This window comes from Scyliorhinus torazame, chromosome 1 (assembly GCF_047496885.1).
Source record: "Scyliorhinus torazame isolate Kashiwa2021f chromosome 1, sScyTor2.1, whole genome shotgun sequence".
Classification (NCBI taxonomy): domain Eukaryota; kingdom Metazoa; phylum Chordata; class Chondrichthyes; order Carcharhiniformes; family Scyliorhinidae; genus Scyliorhinus; species Scyliorhinus torazame.
In genome coordinates, this window is record NC_092707.1 from 127,810,994 (window position 1) to 127,829,940 (window position 18,947).

At 47.2% G+C, this 18,947-nt stretch overlaps 1 protein-coding gene across 1 annotated transcript in view; it reads left to right on the top strand.

Annotated features, from left to right (window-relative positions):
• LOC140412183 (sodium/potassium-transporting ATPase subunit beta-1-interacting protein 1-like) overlaps nt 1–18,947 on the top strand; it is a 1,037,825-nt gene that overhangs the window by 666,708 nt on the left and 352,170 nt on the right. Inside the window, exon 3 of the mRNA XM_072500802.1 lies at nt 5,787–5,867. Within this exon, the coding sequence (XP_072356903.1) occupies nt 5,787–5,867 (81 nt within the window). The remainder of the gene's footprint in view (nt 1–5,786; nt 5,868–18,947) is intronic.

Genomic DNA, 18,947 nt, shown 5'->3' on the forward strand with positions numbered 1-18,947 from the left:
CGCCCCATGTTCCTCCCTCTGCCATGGCACTTAGGCCCAAGATGGGAGAATTCCAACCATTAACTCTGTTTCTCTCTCTGCAGCGCTGGCCGGTTAATGGGGTTTCCCATTGTGGGGCAGCCCACGCCGTCGGGAAACCCCCGGGCGCTGGCAAAGCAGAGAATCACACCGGCGGAGAATCCCGCCAGTGTAATAAAAATGGAAATACATAACTCGTCAATCAGCGTTCCGAAAGAAAGTAAGATTAGTATTTTGCATGCCGGTCTGGTGATGAGTGCCACCTCTCCTCTCCTTCAAAATTCCAAACCTGGTGATAATTGTTGACAGCACAGAATTTGATGAGATCCTTAAGCTAGGGTAGTGCAAGCCTTTTCAGGAGCTACCTTCAAACATCAGGGACGGAGTTTACCCACCACCCCGTCGCGTGTTTTTCGGCAGGGGAGGTGGCCCGCCAGCGGGATCTACCAGTCCCGCCGTTGTCAATGGGATTTCCCATTGACAGCACCCCTCGCCGCCGGGAAATCTGTGAGCTGGCGTGGGACCGGAATTTCCCACCGGCGTGCACAGCCAGTAAATCCTGCCCAGCTCTGTGAAAGCTACCTATCTCCAAATCCACTGAAAACTCCAGAATTCAGAAACCCATCCCCAAAGCTACACTGAAGCACTTTCAACTTGCTGGTGCTAATGCTGGTAACATTATTCTGAATCCCATTCTAGTCATCTAGCCAAATGAGCTTAACGACCACCTAATTTCAATATAGGCTGAGCATCCCTTATCTAAAATTCCGAAAATTGAGAAATTCTGAAATTCGCATTTTTTTTCTCGTGCCGCACATGTGCAGTTCCCAATGCGCATCACACATGTGCAGTTCCCAATTTTCCGCACATGCATAGTTCCCAACGTTCTGCACATGTGCAGTTCCCAATATTCCGCACATACACAGTTCCCAACATGCGTGCACCTGCGCAGTATATTCCAAAATCTTTAAAATTTCTGAAATCCGATACACATTCGGTCCCAAGCATTTCGGATAAAGGATTTTCCACCTACATCTCAATATATGACTGTATGTCAGTGTCAACCTGTTTGCTAACAAGTCATCACCATGAGTAATACAGTCACTATACAACAGACTTCCACTCTGACAATTACAATTATAGACTCCACCATCAAAGAATCAGATCAGGATATATAATTGTTGCTGATAACCTGATTTCAAAAATGTTTTGATGCTGCTGTGCCTCAAATGCATGAAAATCAGTGCACACTTTTATATCTGGCTCCTTCCTGTGATAATGATATTTTTGAAAATTTGCATACCAAAGAGTTTGACTCTAATAAGTGCGTTTGCAATGTAAGGTTGACCGGTCCCACTGAGTTTCATTGAATAGTTTAAGGGCCTTGAGGACTGATTAGAACTGAGCTCTCTGTGATGGAGAGTCTGTAATGATACACTAACCAGTTACAGCAAAGTACATCAAGGGGTCATTGCAGGAGATAAATAGCCTTATTTGATGATCCATATCTCAAACTCTGAAACGGAGTAAAACGGAATACATTTTGGACATAAATAAATTACTAAGTAAAATTATAATTATCCTTACTGATAGCAGGAGTCAATCGTGTCACATGTAGGTCTAATAATGACTATAAGCTGGGTCCCACAAAGTATTAAATAATTGCAAGCCATGCTCTCTCTAATGAATAGATAGATTGCTTTGCTATGAAATATCATACATATATTTCAAATACTTACTGAAAGAATTTCTCCAGTTCTTACAGAGCTACAAGGAAGTGTTTGTGCCTATGAATCTCAATCAGCAATTAAATCAGAGCATCCTAAACTGTCTTTGTGTGGTTAACTGATGACCCATGGTAGTGTATATGAATATGGTCTTTCTTATTTAATTTTATTCCTTGGCCACGATTGACAGACTTATAAGTCTCTTGAGATGTATTTCCATTCTAAATCATGTCATTCACTCTAAACAGTGAAGGAATTCTAAATGACATGCGGGTTGTTTGAGACAAATCTAATTTTATTGCGTATAAACAGAGTTGTCTAATATCAGCATTAAACTGCTGCATCACCTCACACCATACTTCACAGAAACAGTAGGGTTCACAGTAACATGTCCCTCTGTCGCTTGTGACACAGCCAGGCTCTGTGATTCAAAGCCTCTTAATTTCTCCTATCATCAAATTTCTATATTTTATATAGTTTTCTTCCCTTCACTGTGGCACAATGATCAGCACTGTTGCCTCACAGCACCAGGGGCCCGGGTTCTGTTCCAGCCTTGGGTAACTGTGGAGTTTGTATGTTCTCCCTGTGTGTGCGTGGGTTTCCTCAGGGTGAACCGGTTTTCTCCCACAGTTCAAAAATGTATAAATTAGGTGGGGTTATGGGGATAGGGCGAGGGAGTGGGCCTCGGTAGAGTGCTCTTTCAGAGGGTTAGTACAGCTCGATGGGCCGACTGGCTTCATTCTGTACTGTAGGGATTCTATTTTTTTTAAATGTTATTGTATCAAAATGCTTCACAACAATGAACTGCCTCTCCAAGTGCACTGGGCCAAAGATTTATAATGTAGTGGGTAAAATTTGTCAATTCATTCAGTCTTAACTGTTCCACTACCTCCCTGTCCCTGTAACCTCCTCCAGCCTTTCAGAACAAAAACTGACATTTATATTGTGTCATTAACATGGGAAAACTTCATATAAGTGTTATCAGACAAACTTTGGAACAGAGCCACACAAGAAAGTATTAGAGGAGGTGAAAATCTTGGTCAAAGAGGTAGGTTTTAAGGTGCATCTTACAGGAGGCAAAAAAAGGTAAAGACCCACAGAGGTTTATGGAGCGAATTTCAGAAAATAGGGTCTGAGCATCTGAAGGCAGGGTCCCCAGTGGTGGAGCGATTAAAATCGGGGATGCACAAAAGGAGTGTCGATATCTCCAAAGGTTGCAGGCAACAGAAGATTACACAGATGGAAAGGGGAAAGGAAGGATTTGAAAGCAAAGATGGAAATTTTAAAATTGAGGTGATGCTTGAATGAGGACAACTGGATGTCAGTGAGGACAGTAGGTGATGGATGAACATCACTTGGCATGAATCAGGATGCTGGCAGAAGAGTTTTGGATGATTTTAGGTTTATGGGAAGCCAGCTTTGAGATAACAAAGGCACGTATGAGGCTTTTAGTGGAAGATAAGCTGCAGCAGGGGAGATTTTGGATGTTAGATGATCTTACAGAGGTGGAAATAAGCCTCTTGCGATTCCTGCATTCCTATAATTCTGGTCACCAGTGGCAGCCATGCCTTCGGCGATCTGGACCCTACGTTCTGGAATTTTCGTCCTAAACCTCTCGGTTTCGCTACCCCTCTTTCCTCCTTTAAGTTGTTCCCTAAGGCCTATCACTTTTGGTTACCTGTCCTAACATCTTATGTAGTTCAGTATTAAATTTTGTCTCATACTCCTGTAAAAACAACTTGGAATTTTTCATGAAGTTAAAGGAGCTGTGTAATTATGAGAAGTTGTTGTATTTGGCCAATGCCAATTGTCTCTATGATAAGCACACAAATTGGGGCGATTCTCCGAGCCCTGCGCCAGAGAATCGGCGCAACCACGCCACGACGCCCCGATGCCAGTGCGCGATTCTCTGATGTGCGGAGAATCGGTGCCATTTGCGCCGGTGCGTTTGGCGCAGCGCCGGCGAAGCCGCCGATTCTCCAGCCTGGATGGGCCGAACGGCCGCGCCGATACGACAGAGTCCCGCCGGCACTGTTCACCCCTGGTCGCTGTCGGCGGGAACTCTGCGGGAACGGTCGGGGGGCGGCCTATGGGGGGGCAGGGGGGCTCCTTCACTGGGGGGGGGGGGCACCGATGGAGTCTGGCCCGCAATCGGGACCCACCGATCGGCGGGCCGGCCTCTCTTCCCCCCCGGGCCTACTTTCTGCCGTGGCCACCCCCTGAACACCGACCCCATCTTGAGTCAGGGCCGGCGTGCTAAAGAAGTCCCCCGCGCATGCGCAGGATGGCGCAGCCCAACTGCGCATCCGCAGGATTGAGCTGGCCCAACTGCGCATGCGCGGGTTGGCGCGGCGGCCATTTGACACCGCGGAAGGAGGCTGGAGCAGCGTGAACCACTCCAGCACCGTGCTGGCCCCCTGTGGGGGCCAAAATCATATGTAACACCGTCGTGAAACGCGATGGCGTTCAAGTTGGCGTGAACTCTTGTGCCCAATATTGGACAATCACCCCCATTAGTTCCATGCTAATTCACGCGAGTGTGATTCTATTTTAGGCTGTATGACTCAACCATTCAATGGATGAGTTCACCAAACCAGGCAGCCTTTTTGTGTTCTCTTTCTACTAGTCCATCTTGCATTTTGGAAAATAATGTACATGAAACATAAATAGCCCAGAATTTCCATGCTCCGCAGGGTCGTACCGCAGAGGTCCTCTGGCAGATGCATTGGGGCGCCCCCTTAGGTCCCTTCCATTGGGCAATTACCCTGCAACTGGAACCATCTGAAACTCCAGTGTAAACTTTGGATGGTTCCAACACTCTTAGCAGAATAGTTACCCAGGAAAAGGTGGAACAATTAAAACTACTTCCATCTCCTGGGCAACTGTGGTACTGACCCCACCACCTGAACTAGCCCACTCCATCACTTGGCTACCCCATCTGAACAGTCCCCGCCAGCCCCACCCATCCACCACTTGACTATCTCCCTTGACCAACCCCCTTTCTCCCTGACCACCCCGAGACCTGCAGCCTACACCCTCCCACCCTCCCTCCCACCTGATCCCCGCACCCCCCCCCCCCCCCCGAATTCCCTACTCCCACCCACTTGCTATCTCCCTAGCCCCTGGCCACCCAACTCCCCTCCCCTCGACTATCCCCTTTCCCCGATCACCCCACAATTACCTGAAAAACAAGACAATCTGTTGGGGTTGGTGACAGAAAATGGAGCATGCCTGTTGCGATTTTACAGGAACATTACTGTGCTCGGTTTTCACCATCAGGAATGGGTGCAGTATCTCAGCAGGGTTGCCGAATCATCTGTTATAATCCCTTTTACTAAATAGGTTGCTCAGTAAGCAGCCAGGGTTTTACATTGCTGATCTCCGTCAGCCTGCCTCTGAAAGACTTGTGACAATCCTGGTCCTTTTGCAGACATTGGAACTGTCAGCTAATCCCTGCAGTCCACCATCACGATTTACCTGAAGAGAAATGTCACACATAGAAAGAAAGGTTTTCACCCATGTAGCCACTTTCACAACTTCATGGTTTCCAAAACATTTTACAGCCAATGAAGTATAGCTGCTCTTGCAATGTAGGAAACTCAGCAGCCAATTATCACAGCAAGCTCCCCCAAATGACAAAGTGATAATGACCAGATAATCAGCTTTTTATGTGATGATGATTGAGGGGATAGCTATTGGACAGGACACTGTGGATAACTCGCCTGTTTGTGTCGTCAAGTTGTGTCATGGGATCTTTATCCTGGACCCGAGAGGGCAGGCAGGGTCTCAGTTCAATATCTCAGCTGAAAGACAGCGCCTCTGACAGTGCAGCACTCCCTGAGCTTTGGCACTCAAAGTTTCAGCCCAGGTCACGTGCTTAACGTCCAGGGTGGCATAGCCTGCAGACTCAGAGGCGAGAGTGCTACCAACTGAGATCCAGCTGACCCTGTATTCACTCATTGTAATGCAAAATTTAGAAATCAGTCAGACTCATTGTGAACAGTATCTAAAGTGATCTTTTTTCTATTTTGTCTTATTCAGTATGCAGGATGGCTGGTGCTGTGGGTGGCATGGAACGCATTCATCATTTGCTTCTATCTAGAAGTTGGGAAGTTGTCACGGGTAATTATCTACCTTATGATCCAAAGAGACCATTCTTACAGTGTACTTAATCAAAGCATCCAACCCAAAGCTCATTTACTGGCTTCTTTCTTCCTCACTTTTCTACATAAATGTTACTGACTTCATGCCAGAAAGCTTTCATCTTTACATTTTTGCATAACACAGACTCTTTGTTGTGGATTGAGAAAATAATTAGAAACAGAATTAAGTTACCGGCAGCATGGTGGCGCAGTGGTAGCACTGCAATCTCACGGTGCCGAGGTCCCAGGTTCGATCCTGGCTCTGGGTAACTGTCCGTGTGGAGTTTGCACATTCTCCCCGTGTTTGCGTGGGTTTCGCCCCCACAACCCAAAGATGTGCAAGGTAGGTGGATTGAACACTCTAAATTGTCCCTTGATTGGAAAAAATGAATTGGGTACTCTAAATTTATTTTTTAAAAGAAACAGAATTAAGTTTCCTGATGCCTGACATCAAGCTGGGGAAAGGACTGAGTTTTTCAGTGGTACAAGACACAGCTGCAGAGTTATGGATTCTCTGGAAATTGCCATGGGTTAGAGGTAGTGCACAGGCTGTTAGAGAATTTGGCCCTTTGTGGAGGTGAGTGTGGGGATGAGGGCTTGGGAGTGGAAAGAGTATGGGAGGGTAATGTCGTGAATATTGTCACTGGGCCAAAATTCCTTAAGTTCCCAACTGGACAGCACTGTGAGAGCGCTTTCACACACAGATTACAGTGATTCAAGAAGTTTCACCACCATCTTCTCAAAGATGGGCAATAAAAAACAATGGTGCCCCCATCCCAAGAATGGGGAAAATAAAGGTGGAAACTAACAGTCTAGGCAGTGGATAAGATGAGGGAAGGAAAAACCCAGCTCAAGGTTCAAGAGACTATCTAAGTTATGTTCTATTGCGTTGGGCCTGGGTAAGCATTCAATAGACCATTGGAGTTGACTGCGGGTGCACCGAAGTAGAGGTAAAACCAACTGGCATTGCCATTGTTAATCTGCAGGAAATTATGAATTGTCCATGGCTTGATATTGGGCAAGCAATCATAGAGTGTAACAAGAACCAAGGAGTTGGTATGTGGCAGAGTTGGTGTCATGGGTGTATATGCAGATGCTGACCACACCTTTGCAGCCTTTATATATGCAAACATGTCAAGGAGGACAGGAAGGGACAGATGTAATGGCTTGGTGCCTGCATGGTTCTATCTCCCCAGTTAGTTTCCTGTCCCTGCCACAGCAATGGAACAACTCAAAGTGTTGAAGTCACGCATCATTACCCTCCTCCAATATATCTCCTTCACCCATGGCCCATCACCTACAAAACAGATCTGTGCATCACAGCATAGGGAACAGGAGTAAATGAAAATCCATATCACGTTATTCCTCAGCTCAAAAACAACAAGAAATTGAATTTGTATAGTGCCCTTAACATGTTGATGCTTCCACAGATCCTGTCATTCTGTACAAAATGGCCACTTCATTCTCCTTTGCATAAGCAACATACACCCCATGTGGCTTCTGTTCATCAATGGGAGAGATTGAGTACAATTACTGAGGGAGGGAAACCACAAGAAATTGCATTTATATAGCATCTTTAACATAATAAAACTTCACAAACCATATCATAAGAGTATTGTCAAGCAAAGCTTCACACCGAGCCATGTAAGGAGACATTAGAATTTGTGACCAAATGTTCGGGCAAAGAGTTCGGCTCGAAGGAGTACAATTCTAACCATTGACGACCATCTGTCAGGAAGCGGCGGGAACTCTCACACACAAAGCTGTTGAAGCTAGGTGGTAAATTGAAAATGTCCTAACTGAGATTAGCAGGTAAGGGTCTCAAGGGTGAAGGAACCAAGGCCTATAGACATGGAGTTAAGACACAGAATGAAATGGTAGAGCAGAGGTCGAATGGCCCACCCCTGTACCTAATAACTTGTGACTATGAAATTTGTGCTGTCTTTGAATATTTGGCAACGCAGTACGACAAGGATTCACTTTACTGTTCTTAAGCTGGTTTCAGTTTGAGTAAAACATTGTGAGGGATGTCTTTTTTCCTTTGCGTTGGTTATTTGCCAGAAATGGAGCTGAAGGAAGTTCAGTGGAAGGGGCAGCATTGGCAAAAACCTCTGAACAGGTGAGAGGTTTTTGAACTCATTTTCCTGGGAACCGCAATACACATGCCATTCATTGCAAAGCCCAATTTACAGACAGCACATTTTCTCTACCAGCAGATAATTGCTTATGGATGCTGTTGCATCAATGTCGTCAAGGTTTTCTGTACTCAAGTAAGTATGATGCTCACTGCAATTTATCAGCTTGCTGCTTTTGTACAGCTTTATATGACAGGCCCACTAGTTGAAACTGTGTTGATTATTATAGAGAAAGGTTGACCAGAAGGATTTGATGCTCTCCAATTGAAACCAGTGTCCTCTTCCTGCCAGTAGGTGTCACTAATTCAGTAGAAATAGCGAGTGTCCAAATCTACAGTGCAGAAAGAGGCCATTTGGCCCAATAGCTCCAGAAAAGCATTCTCCCACCTTTCTCCATTTCAGCCTCTCAACATATCCATCTGTTCCTTTTCCACCTCAGATACTTACCTAGCTTCCCCCTAAATGCACCTTTACAAATTGAAGCAATTAAGTTCCACATTCTCACTACGCTCTGGGAAAAGCAAGATCCCATGACAGCATTTTGAAGAAAAGCAGATGATTTCTCCTCAATGTCTGACAATTATTTATGCCTGAACCAATATAATTTTTAAAAAAATGATGGGTGCAATTCAGTGGACTAAAGTTAAAGTCCGCGGAGTGGGACATTTAGAGGGGTGTTTCCTGAAGGCTGCATGCTGAGAACCATCCCGCTATTCAACAGCACATTGCCATTTTCTTTGGCCTTGGGGATTTTCTCCCCACTGATGTCACACTTAGAGGGATTTCCTGCTGGCGAGCTGTAGATCGGGGTGCCATTTTGTCTGACAGCCTCAATCTTACCCCCCTCCCTTTCAGCACCCCGCCCACTCGCGTTTTTGACCCCCCTCACCCCGCATACTTGGAGAGGTCCCCAGGAACCCCCCTCCCCCCTCAGCCCCTCTCTCCTTGGCAAGGCCCCCCAGGGTGGCACTGCCAGGATGCCAGGTTGGCAGTGTCATGGTGGCAGAGGGAGAACCAGAGTACCACCCTGTCTTGTCCGTGACTACCCAGGGCTCTCCAATAGCATGGGAGACTCCACCAGGCGTCATTACACCTGGTCCACGTTTGTGTGACGAGGTCTCCCAGGTGTGACAATTAAGTACCCAGAGCCGAGTGAATCCAGTGTCAGGGTATTTAAATGAGCTGTTAAATGAGCCTCACCCAGCGAGGGGGAGATCTAGATCGCGCAGGCAGAGCAAGTCGGGTGACTTGCGATCGGCCTGGAGCGGAGCCCGGTTCGGAGCTCATGTGCGATTCACCCATTGCGCCCTGATCTATGTGGGCAGATCTGTGCCCTTGTGTGTGTCTGTGTCTGTATCTGTGTGGGTGTATGTAGACCGGGTCGTGATGTGACTACGTATAACATCACGTGGCGAGAATGCGCCAGATTTCTCAGGGCACTCAGGCAGAACATAAGTGTTTTCTTACAGCTGCAGAGTTAGTTACATAAACGTACTGATAGTCTGGTCCTTGTTGCAGTCAATGTTACAGCGAACCACACAAATCTGCATGGTGCCAGGCCTGGCAGCATGGCGCCAGGACTTCAAACTGTTGATCCATTAATCTTCGCCATAAACGTGGCAGACAACTGGAAGAAATTTAAACAGGAGTGGCTCATATTCTCCCATTTTGTCTGACAGCCCCAATCTTAACCCCTCCCCCTTTCAGCACCCCTCCGGGTGTTGACAAGCCAAACAAGGTACAGGTGTACACTTTGCTGAATTTAATGGGTGCCGAAGCGGGAGCAAAATAGCAATCATTTATCTTCCAATTTGACAACTTAAAGAAGACCCTGAGATAATTTTGAACAAATTCCAAGCCGTATGCCTTACGGTTAAGAACCTCGGGCGAAATTCTCCCCCAACGGCGGGATGTCCGCCGACTGGCGCCAAAGACGGCGCCAATCAGACGGGCATCACGCCGGCCCAAAGGTGCGGAATGCTCCGCATCTTTGGCGGCCTAGCCCCTCAATGTTGGGGCTAGGCCGACGCCGGAGGGATTTCCGCCCCGCCAGCTGGCGGAAATGGCGTTTGTTGCCCCGCCAGCTGGCGTGGAAATGAGGCGCATGCACGGGAGCGTCAGCGGCCGCTGTCAGTTTCCCGGCGCATGCGCGGGAGCGTCAGCGGCCGCTGTCAGTTTCCCGCGCATGCGCAATGGGGAGAGTCTCTTCCGCCTCCGCCATGGTGGAGGCCGTAGCGGAGGTGGAAGGGAAAGAGTGCCCCCACGGCACAGGCCCGCCCGCGGATCGGTGGGCCTCGATCGCGGGCCAGGCCACCGTGGGGGCACCCCCCGGGGTCAGATCGCCCCGCGCCCCCCCCCCCCCCACGACCCCGGAGCCCGCCCACGCCGCCTGGTCCCGCCGGTAAATACCAGGTTTGATTTACGTCGGCGGGACAGGCAATTTCTGGGCGGGACTTCGGCCCATCCGGGCCGGAGAATCCAGCGGGGGGTCCCGCCAACCGGCGCGGCCCGATTCCCGCCCCCGCCCAATCTCCGGTACCGGAGACTTCGGCGGGGGCGGGGGCGGGATTCACGGCGGTCATTCTCCGATCCGGCGGAGAATGATTCTTGATCACCATATTTTTCATTACACCAACCAAAAAACACACAAATCTTTTGTTGTCACTTTGGAGATTTTAGCGACAAAATGCGCGTTTGGAAATTTTACTGATGTGTTTGTTAGGGGCAGGTTGGTTTGTGGAATAAATAGTGAATAAATGGTCCGAAAACAATTACTGTGACAAAAAAGAGTTAACGTTACAGTCTGCAGTGAAAGTGAGCGTGCTCAATGAACGATCTGACAGTGCAGTTTGGGCGGGACAATGAAGTTTTAGCAGTGAAGGGGCGTCCTGCACCAACTACAAAGGCCAGCACCCCCCAAACAGAGCACAATGCTTTGTGTTTGGAAAAAAAAGCAATCAATGCGGCAACTGGAACCACTTTGCAAATGCTGCAGGTCCAAGTAACAACAGCACTTTTCTGTTAACAACAGCATGTCTGCTAATCGATCCCCAAGGGTTAGGCGCGTTAGCAAGATCAATACATTTCAATTCGACTCAAGTAGTACAGTCACAGAACCAGCAGCAACAACATCAACACCAACATTTACATTATATTGTGAAAGTGTGGAAGTTGCCATGGAAAAGGGCAAGATCTTCACTCTCCTAAATGTAGTTATAGTAGCGCCAGACTGAGGGTTAAGATCGATATTGAGGTGACATATAATTTAATATCGAGCAAAACACTCTGGGCGACAGACCGCCTGACCTTTATTAATGGGGGACCATCACTACCCTTCATTGTGCACAAGGAGACTTTGATTTCCACATTATGAATCCGAATGTAATGCCACTGTTAGGACTTTGAGATAGCATCATATTGGCCCAAAAGTGCCTCCCCCACAATTTCAAGCCCCAGAGATGACATTGTACAGCAACATTTTCGATTGCCAGGTTATCGGTAAACCACCAGTCGTATATCACATGTGATTAATTGACTCAGTTCCACCAACAGTGTGTGTTCCAAGATGAGTACCAGCAGCCTTGAGGAAAAAAGTCATTGATGAGCTGGCACATAACAGCATTGTGGCATGTTTACCCCAGGAGAGGAGGCCACGGAATCTGTCTCAACAATGGTAGTCACAGTAAGAAAGGATGGCATGGTCAGGATATGCACCAACCCAGTACACCTGAACAAAGCATTACTTAGACCATATCACCCCATGAAGACAGCGGAGCAAGTGATATCATACATGCCACAAGTGAAGGTACCTAGCGTGCTTGATGCAATCTTTAAAACTGTTTCCAGTAGGCCAATACCATTTTCTGCGTATGCCATACGATATCTCTACCAGCAGTGAGGTGTTCCAGGGGTGCATGGAGCAACTCTTTGCTGGTCACCCGTCCATGCAAGATCATAGTTGATGATATCCTGGTTTGGGTTTGTAATGTGTAAGAACCTGGATGTGTATCTTCACCGTGAACTGGACAAAATCAGATATCTCCAATTGAAGCCCAAAGACGTGCAGGTTAGGTGGATTGGCCATGCTACATTGTCCTTAGTGTCCAAAAAGGTTAGGATTGGTTATTGGGTTACGGGGATAGGGTGGAAGTGAGGACTTAAGTGGGTCAGTGCAGACTTGATGGGCCGAATGGCCTCCTTCTGCACTGCATGTTCTATGTATGTTCTTACAAAGTGCAGATTCAGGGTAAATCATGTTCCATATGTAGGCCACTTACTCATTAACCGCTCGTAATCATCCTGAAGAAGTCTCTGCATATTGCATTTGCATGGTTGCAACACGCGATGCTAAATTTATAGCGCTATAATATCAGCAGCATTGTGTACAAACACAGAAAAGTATTCTACTTGGCTGATGCCCTCTCCATAGCCTTCCTGCCCACAGTGGACCAAGCTGATCACGAGCCGGATGTGGACATAATGGAATTAGAGTCTTCTCCTCGAGTCCAGGATAAGCAGGCTTTGCAAGTGGACTTCACATGCACACAACGGCATGGCATAATAATGAAGGCTGACCAGAATCCTCCAGGGAGCTTCCTCATGAATTCCACATATTCTTTGCCTTCAGAGAAGAACTAACCAAGCAAGATGGCCTAATCCTGCATGGTCAATGATTTGTTATTCCGCCTGCACAGCTGCACCAAGGGCACCCTGGGTTGGGAACAATTAAAGTCAGGGCCTAAGAATCGCTGTACGGGTGCTCTATGTATGCTGATATAGACAGGGATGTCTCAAGATGTTCACCCTGTAATGTGCTAAAGCTGAACCAAGCGAAAGAACCGCAACATCTGCATAAGGTCCCAGAGCTCCCTTGGCCATTCACAGAGGCTGATATTTTTCAGCCGGATCATAAGCAGCACTTGGCCTCATTGATTCATATTCCAGGTGGTTTGAAATAGACTACCTTTGAAACGCAACCAGCAGTTCGATGAACAAAAAGCCCAAGAAACACATGGCATCCCGCAACGACACATGACAGACAATGATCCACAATTTATCACTATGAATCTTTGCACGCACTTGGGACTTCGAGCACTTCACGAGCATCCCCACAGTCAAATGGACAGGCTCAGCCAATCACATCTTGGACAAATGTGCACAGAACCACACTATGGTTCACTACTTAGCCTGTGGAATCTTCCACAACAGGGTCTGCCCTCGTCTGCACAGCGACTTTTTTCCAGAAGCACTGGGACCTTGATTCCCAATGCTAAGGCTCTGTTGCAGTGCAAACTTGAATCAAATGTACAAACTGTACTGTTGCAACGCAGATTGCACAATAAGGCATATTACGATTGCAATGCTCACAGTCTTAGCCCCCTAGCATCAAGCCAAATGGTCCAGATCTCATGTGGCCATGACCAGTTGTCGGTGGTCAACACCAAGGCCTCACAACCCAACAGCTATAGTGTGGCTTCCAACAACAATCAGTACATACGCACAGTGGTTAACACAGCTGCCCCTCAGCTCCAGGGTCTCAGGTTCAATTCCGGCCTCGGGTGACTGCCTGTGTGGACTTTGCACTTTCTCCCCGTGTCTGCATGTGTTTCCTCCGGGTGCTCCGGTTTCCTCCCATGGTGCAAAAATGGGGAGGTTAGGTGGATTGGCCATGCTAAATTGCCTCTTCGCGTCAAAGGTTAGGTGGGGTTATGGGGATAGGATGGAAGCGTGGGCTTAAGTAGGGTGCTCTTTCCAAGGGCCAGTGCAGACTCGATGGGCTGAATGGCCTCCTTCTGCATTGTAAATTCTATGATTCTATTCTATGATTCGATATGGTGTGTTATGATCAGGGGAGGAGGGATTGAAGAGCTCCCCTCTTTGCCCACTGCTTGTTTGGCCACAACAGTTTTTTTTAATGTTCTCTGAGTTTCATGAGTGTTTAACTGTTCATGCGCTTTCCACACAGAAAAAGAGATTGCAGATGAGGAAGATAGATTAAGTAGTTTAGTATCCAATAAAGGTAAAGGGATATACACACTTAAAGGTTGGTGATTTTGCTGGCTTCAGGCTGAAATAAGTGCTTTTGACAATGAGACAATTTAAAGCTGTAGATGTATAATTTATCTATTCTTTTGGAGACAACAGCGTGGATTGAGTTCTTTTTAAAATCCCTATCTGCGGTGCCTAGATAGTCAAGATCGGCAGATAGGGTTAGAAACTTACAAGCCGGATGGAGAGAGGGAGAAAAGGAACCCACTTAGGATCTTGTTCCATCGCCATCTAAGTCCTTGTCCTATTCTGCAGGGAAAGCAGATGCTTAAAGCACACAAAGGGTCAACTTGTCACATGGCCTTCTGTCACCAATTGTCGAGTAATCCAAATAAGGTCACGGCGAGTGTATTCAATTGAAAATTGATTAGATTATGGCTTGGAATTTCTACTTCAGCCAGGGTCCCATTTTCAAAGTCATGGGGCAGGATTATCCGGCCCTTTCCGACAGCGGGACCTTTCAGTCCCGACAAAGGTGAACCCCCCCCCACCAGGCAAGCCGGTTCCCCAGCGGCGGGACGAATGAACCACTCAAAATGCCATAGACATCGATCGGGCCAGACAATCTCACCAGCGGCCAATAGCAAGCTGCTTCTGCTGCAGGAAAACACGCTGCATGGGGGACGGAAAATCCGGCCCATTGGGGGTAGGAGTTAGGGTGGTTGTCAATGGCAACAATGGTGATGCTGATGGAAAATCTCTTTAAATGAGAATCTCAGCAGCAAGATCGCATTCTGTGATTTTCCCCGCCCCTCGCCAGTGACGTAACCTCATTTGAATCTATTTTAATAAATTTGCATCTACTTAAAAGTATTCCCTGCCTTATGATCCCCCACATTAAAATTCTCTGTTACAGTGCCAACCTGGCAGTGCCAATCTGTGCCAGGGGGCTGTGCCAGTGCACTGTCAGGGCATGTCTCTCTCTCTCCCCCAGGGGCTATACTTAGCTTTGCTTCGGCGAGGTTTGATATTCAGAAAGGGCGGAGGGGTGGATCATGTGGCGGGACTGGCTCATCATACTCAAATTTATTTAAATCCACTAAAATGAGGATCTCGCCATTTGTTAGTGTGAACTTCGTGACGTCACCGGCGAAGGGTGTGGAAAATCGGGAAATGCAAAGTCTCCGGAAAAAATTATGTTTCCCGATTTCCTCTGGATTTTCGGCCTGTGATGCCATTCTCTCTGAAGGTGAGCGTGGGCTGAAAATCTTCTCCATTATCTTGGAATAGCGTTTCAGCATAGTACCTCAAATCTGGAACTCTCAGGATTGAGGTCGTGCCGGTTTTGGATATTGCCTCTTTTCAGGTCTGCGTTCTCAGGCCATGGGCAGTTTGGGTCAAACTGGGTTGGGTGAGGTCAGGAGCCACTTGGAGTGCAAGATAGAGTGACGCACAAAGCAGCATAGGTGGTGACTAGTCCAGAGCCACACTGCGCTAATGTAGCACCTAGCAAAATTGTCCATCTGACTTATTTTTTAAATTTTACCCAATTAAAATCGATGCATGGAACATTACAAGCATGTCTGATTTTTGGACACTATTGGTTTTCAGGTAGCCAGGTTTGAGGTACTCTGAGCAAGATTAGGCTAGAAATTGTTGGATCTAAATAAGGCCTTGAGTCCTGATTGTACCCAAGAGTTAGAAAGTCAGATAGTATCAAAGTTCACACAGATAAATTGAGGAGAGTCAAAGGTCGCCAGGGACCTTTGGAGGAAAAGGAAATAAATGATGTGGAGAACAACGTGAGCAAGAGTCATAGAATAGAATCATCGAATTTACAGTGCAGAAGGAGGATATTTGGCCCATCGAGCCCGCACCGGCCCCTGGAAACAGCACCCCACCCAAGCCCACACCTCCACCCTATCCCCGTAATCCAGTCACCCCTCCCAACCTTTTTGACACTAAAGCCAATTTAGCATGGCCAATCCACCTAACCTGCACATCTTTGGACTGTGGGAGGAAACCGGAGCACCTGAAGGAAACCCACGCAGAAACGGGGAGAAAGCGCAAACTCCACACACACAGTGACCCAAGCCGGGAATTGAACCTGGGGCCCTGAAGCTGTGAAACAACTGTGCTAACCACTGTGCTACCGTGCCCCCCTTTTGTGCCAAATACAGTTACAACTTTGGGAGGTTATTGGGAGGGAAGGACGTCAGGAAAAATAAGAATAGGAATAAATTGCTTTAAGGTGCACACAGTGTACAAGGAGTTAAGTGATGTAATCTCAATAGTGTCCAGGACAAGACAAGATATTATGATAGGGCACTACTTCACTTGTTGAATAACGAGGTGTGTGGGGAAGATTAGGTTAATTGGCAGTTTCATGTTTACCAGGGGTCTGGTGAATGATGCTGTGGAGTCTTTCCACTGTTCATTGAAGGATTTGGCAAAGCGTCTTCAGTAGTTCTCTGTATTATCGTAATACAGTGGACAACCATTGGGCTCACAGGCAAAAAGGTGACATGATGCCACAAGACAGAAGCACCAGCTAAATGAGATACAAGCTCCTTCCCGATCTGACATGAGCAGGATCACTGGCTCCTGTTCCCATTTGGGGAGATCGTGAAAGGAGGACAGAATTAATTAACAATCAGGATGGGGTTTCTCAGGAAGTATTGAAATGTGCTCTAAGATTTCGTTGCATTCAGATCAAGAACTAACCATGAAATTGTATGATGATGATAAACGAGATTAGATAGATAACACAGAATGAGATTGAAAGAAGATCACCTTTAATATAATTGCTCTGACTGTTCACTGTTCTTCATGGATGTAACTTGGAATTAATTTGTGACGATCAGTATGATCTGCCTTGTATTTAAGAGGCAGGTAGGTGGATGTTGTGATGGTGTGGCCTGACTGGCTGTCAGCATCAATAGGCTAAGATGGACTAAATCGCCTTCCTTATCTTTATTCAGCACTGTGTGAGAATGTTTCCCTGTCAGGTAGGGGGAAATATATTGCCTCATGCTGATGATGTAAAATGAGCATTTGCCAACTGGTTCTGAGCATATTTTTGATTTGTTCTTAGAATGTGGGCATCACTGGCAAAACTGGCATGTATTGGCCGCCCTCAGCTGCCCGACAACTGTGTCTTGCTCAGCCACTTTGAAAGGCAGTTGAGAGTCAACCATGTCGATGTGGGCTTGGAAGCAAATATAGATCAGAGGTTGGGTTTTTCCTGCCCTTCCTGCTGGCAGGATCTTCCAGTCCCACCGAAGGTGGCCTCCCCTATGGTACGGGCAACCCACACAAAATGGCATAGAAATCGGCAGGCCCGGAAGATCTCACCGGTGGCCAATGACGAGCCAGCTCCACCACTGGAAAAGACGCTGCTTGGTGGGGGGTGTTGAAGATACTGCCCAAACTGGGTAAAGACGAGATTTACATTTTTATTCTCTGGATTACTCGTGTTGTAAAGCTTGGCCTAAACAGAATCTGTTTTTTTATTTAATTCCTAGTTCCCTGGTTTATTGACATTGTAAATGCAAACACTCAGTTTATCAACTGACATTGACAAATTCCAAAATGCTAATTAGGCTGTGAGTAAACCACCCACTGCCATCACACCACATTATCCAGTAAACTTGTCATTAGAGTAAATACATAGTTGGCAAGGTTTGTCTCCCTGCAAGTCAGGGTTTCTCCATTGTGTCTCACTGGTAGCCCTCTCAATCAGAAAGTTGTGGATTCAAGTCAGAATCAGGAGGCTTGCGTGCATAATCTCAACAGACACTCCCGCGCACTGCTGAGGGAAGTGTTCTCTGTTGGAGTTAAGTGGAGTTTAGGATGAGAAGCTAAATGGAGGTCCCACTGGCATTCTCAAGTATTGAGATCCATAGCAGTATTTAAAAGGGGAGCCTTTGTCAGTGTTTATTCCTTAATTAGCATTTAAGGCATTATCATATTGCTGTTTGTGGGACTGTCTGTGCACAAATTGGCTGCTGTGTTCCTGTGCTGCCACAGTGACCATTAACGTTATACGTTTCGTGTGCAAAGGACACCCAAATCAACAACACCAACATTTAATAGTTTCCTACCATTTTAGAGATATTCTGGGTGCGATTCAGCAGCATCGCCGCACCGAACTTAATGTCGGGACAAGGCGTTGAACCTCACAAGAGGCCTCTCACGAGATTTGTGACATTCAAAACACTTGGCGAGATTTAACGAAATCTCACGAGATGTCCTGATCTGGACATCGCTCTCTCTGTTTTCTGTCCTTCACCAATCCTCTATTAATTCAAATATATGAACCCTGACATCCACTGGTTCTCATTTATTTAACCTATCAGTGACATCCTCAAAAAAGAAATAGGATTGTCAAACATGATTTTCCTGTCGTTAAAACATTATAGGCCAGATTCTCCGGTTCTGAGGCTAAGTGTGGCAGATCCGTGGTGTTTGATGTGAAACAAAATCAGCGCCGCCCTGTCACCGATGCTGCGACTGGTGAGGGGCTAGCATCCGCACCAACTAAAACTCCCGGCCTCCACAAAATAAATGGCCAGAGAATGGCCGGCTCAGAGGCCGCGTATGCACACGGCGACGACCTGCAGCATATTACCGGCCGTGAGTGGACCCGAACTGTCAGATAGTGTCCCTCTGGACACCCTCTCGCCGTCTCCTGGCCACCACCCATCAGTACCCCACAGCCCTCACGGAAGCTCCCCCAGCCAGTAGCACGGCTTCCGCCCGACTGTGGCGGCGCTGGAAACAGTTCGCAGCCGCCACGCGAGCTTCCCGCACGGCTGGAATCATGAGTGAACCGCGCCGTTGTGAACTCGGCCCATCGGGGGCGAAGCATGGGGAGGGCCTTCAGGTGACGTATTGCGGCCATCCCAACGGCATATGCTGCACGCTGCAATGATGCC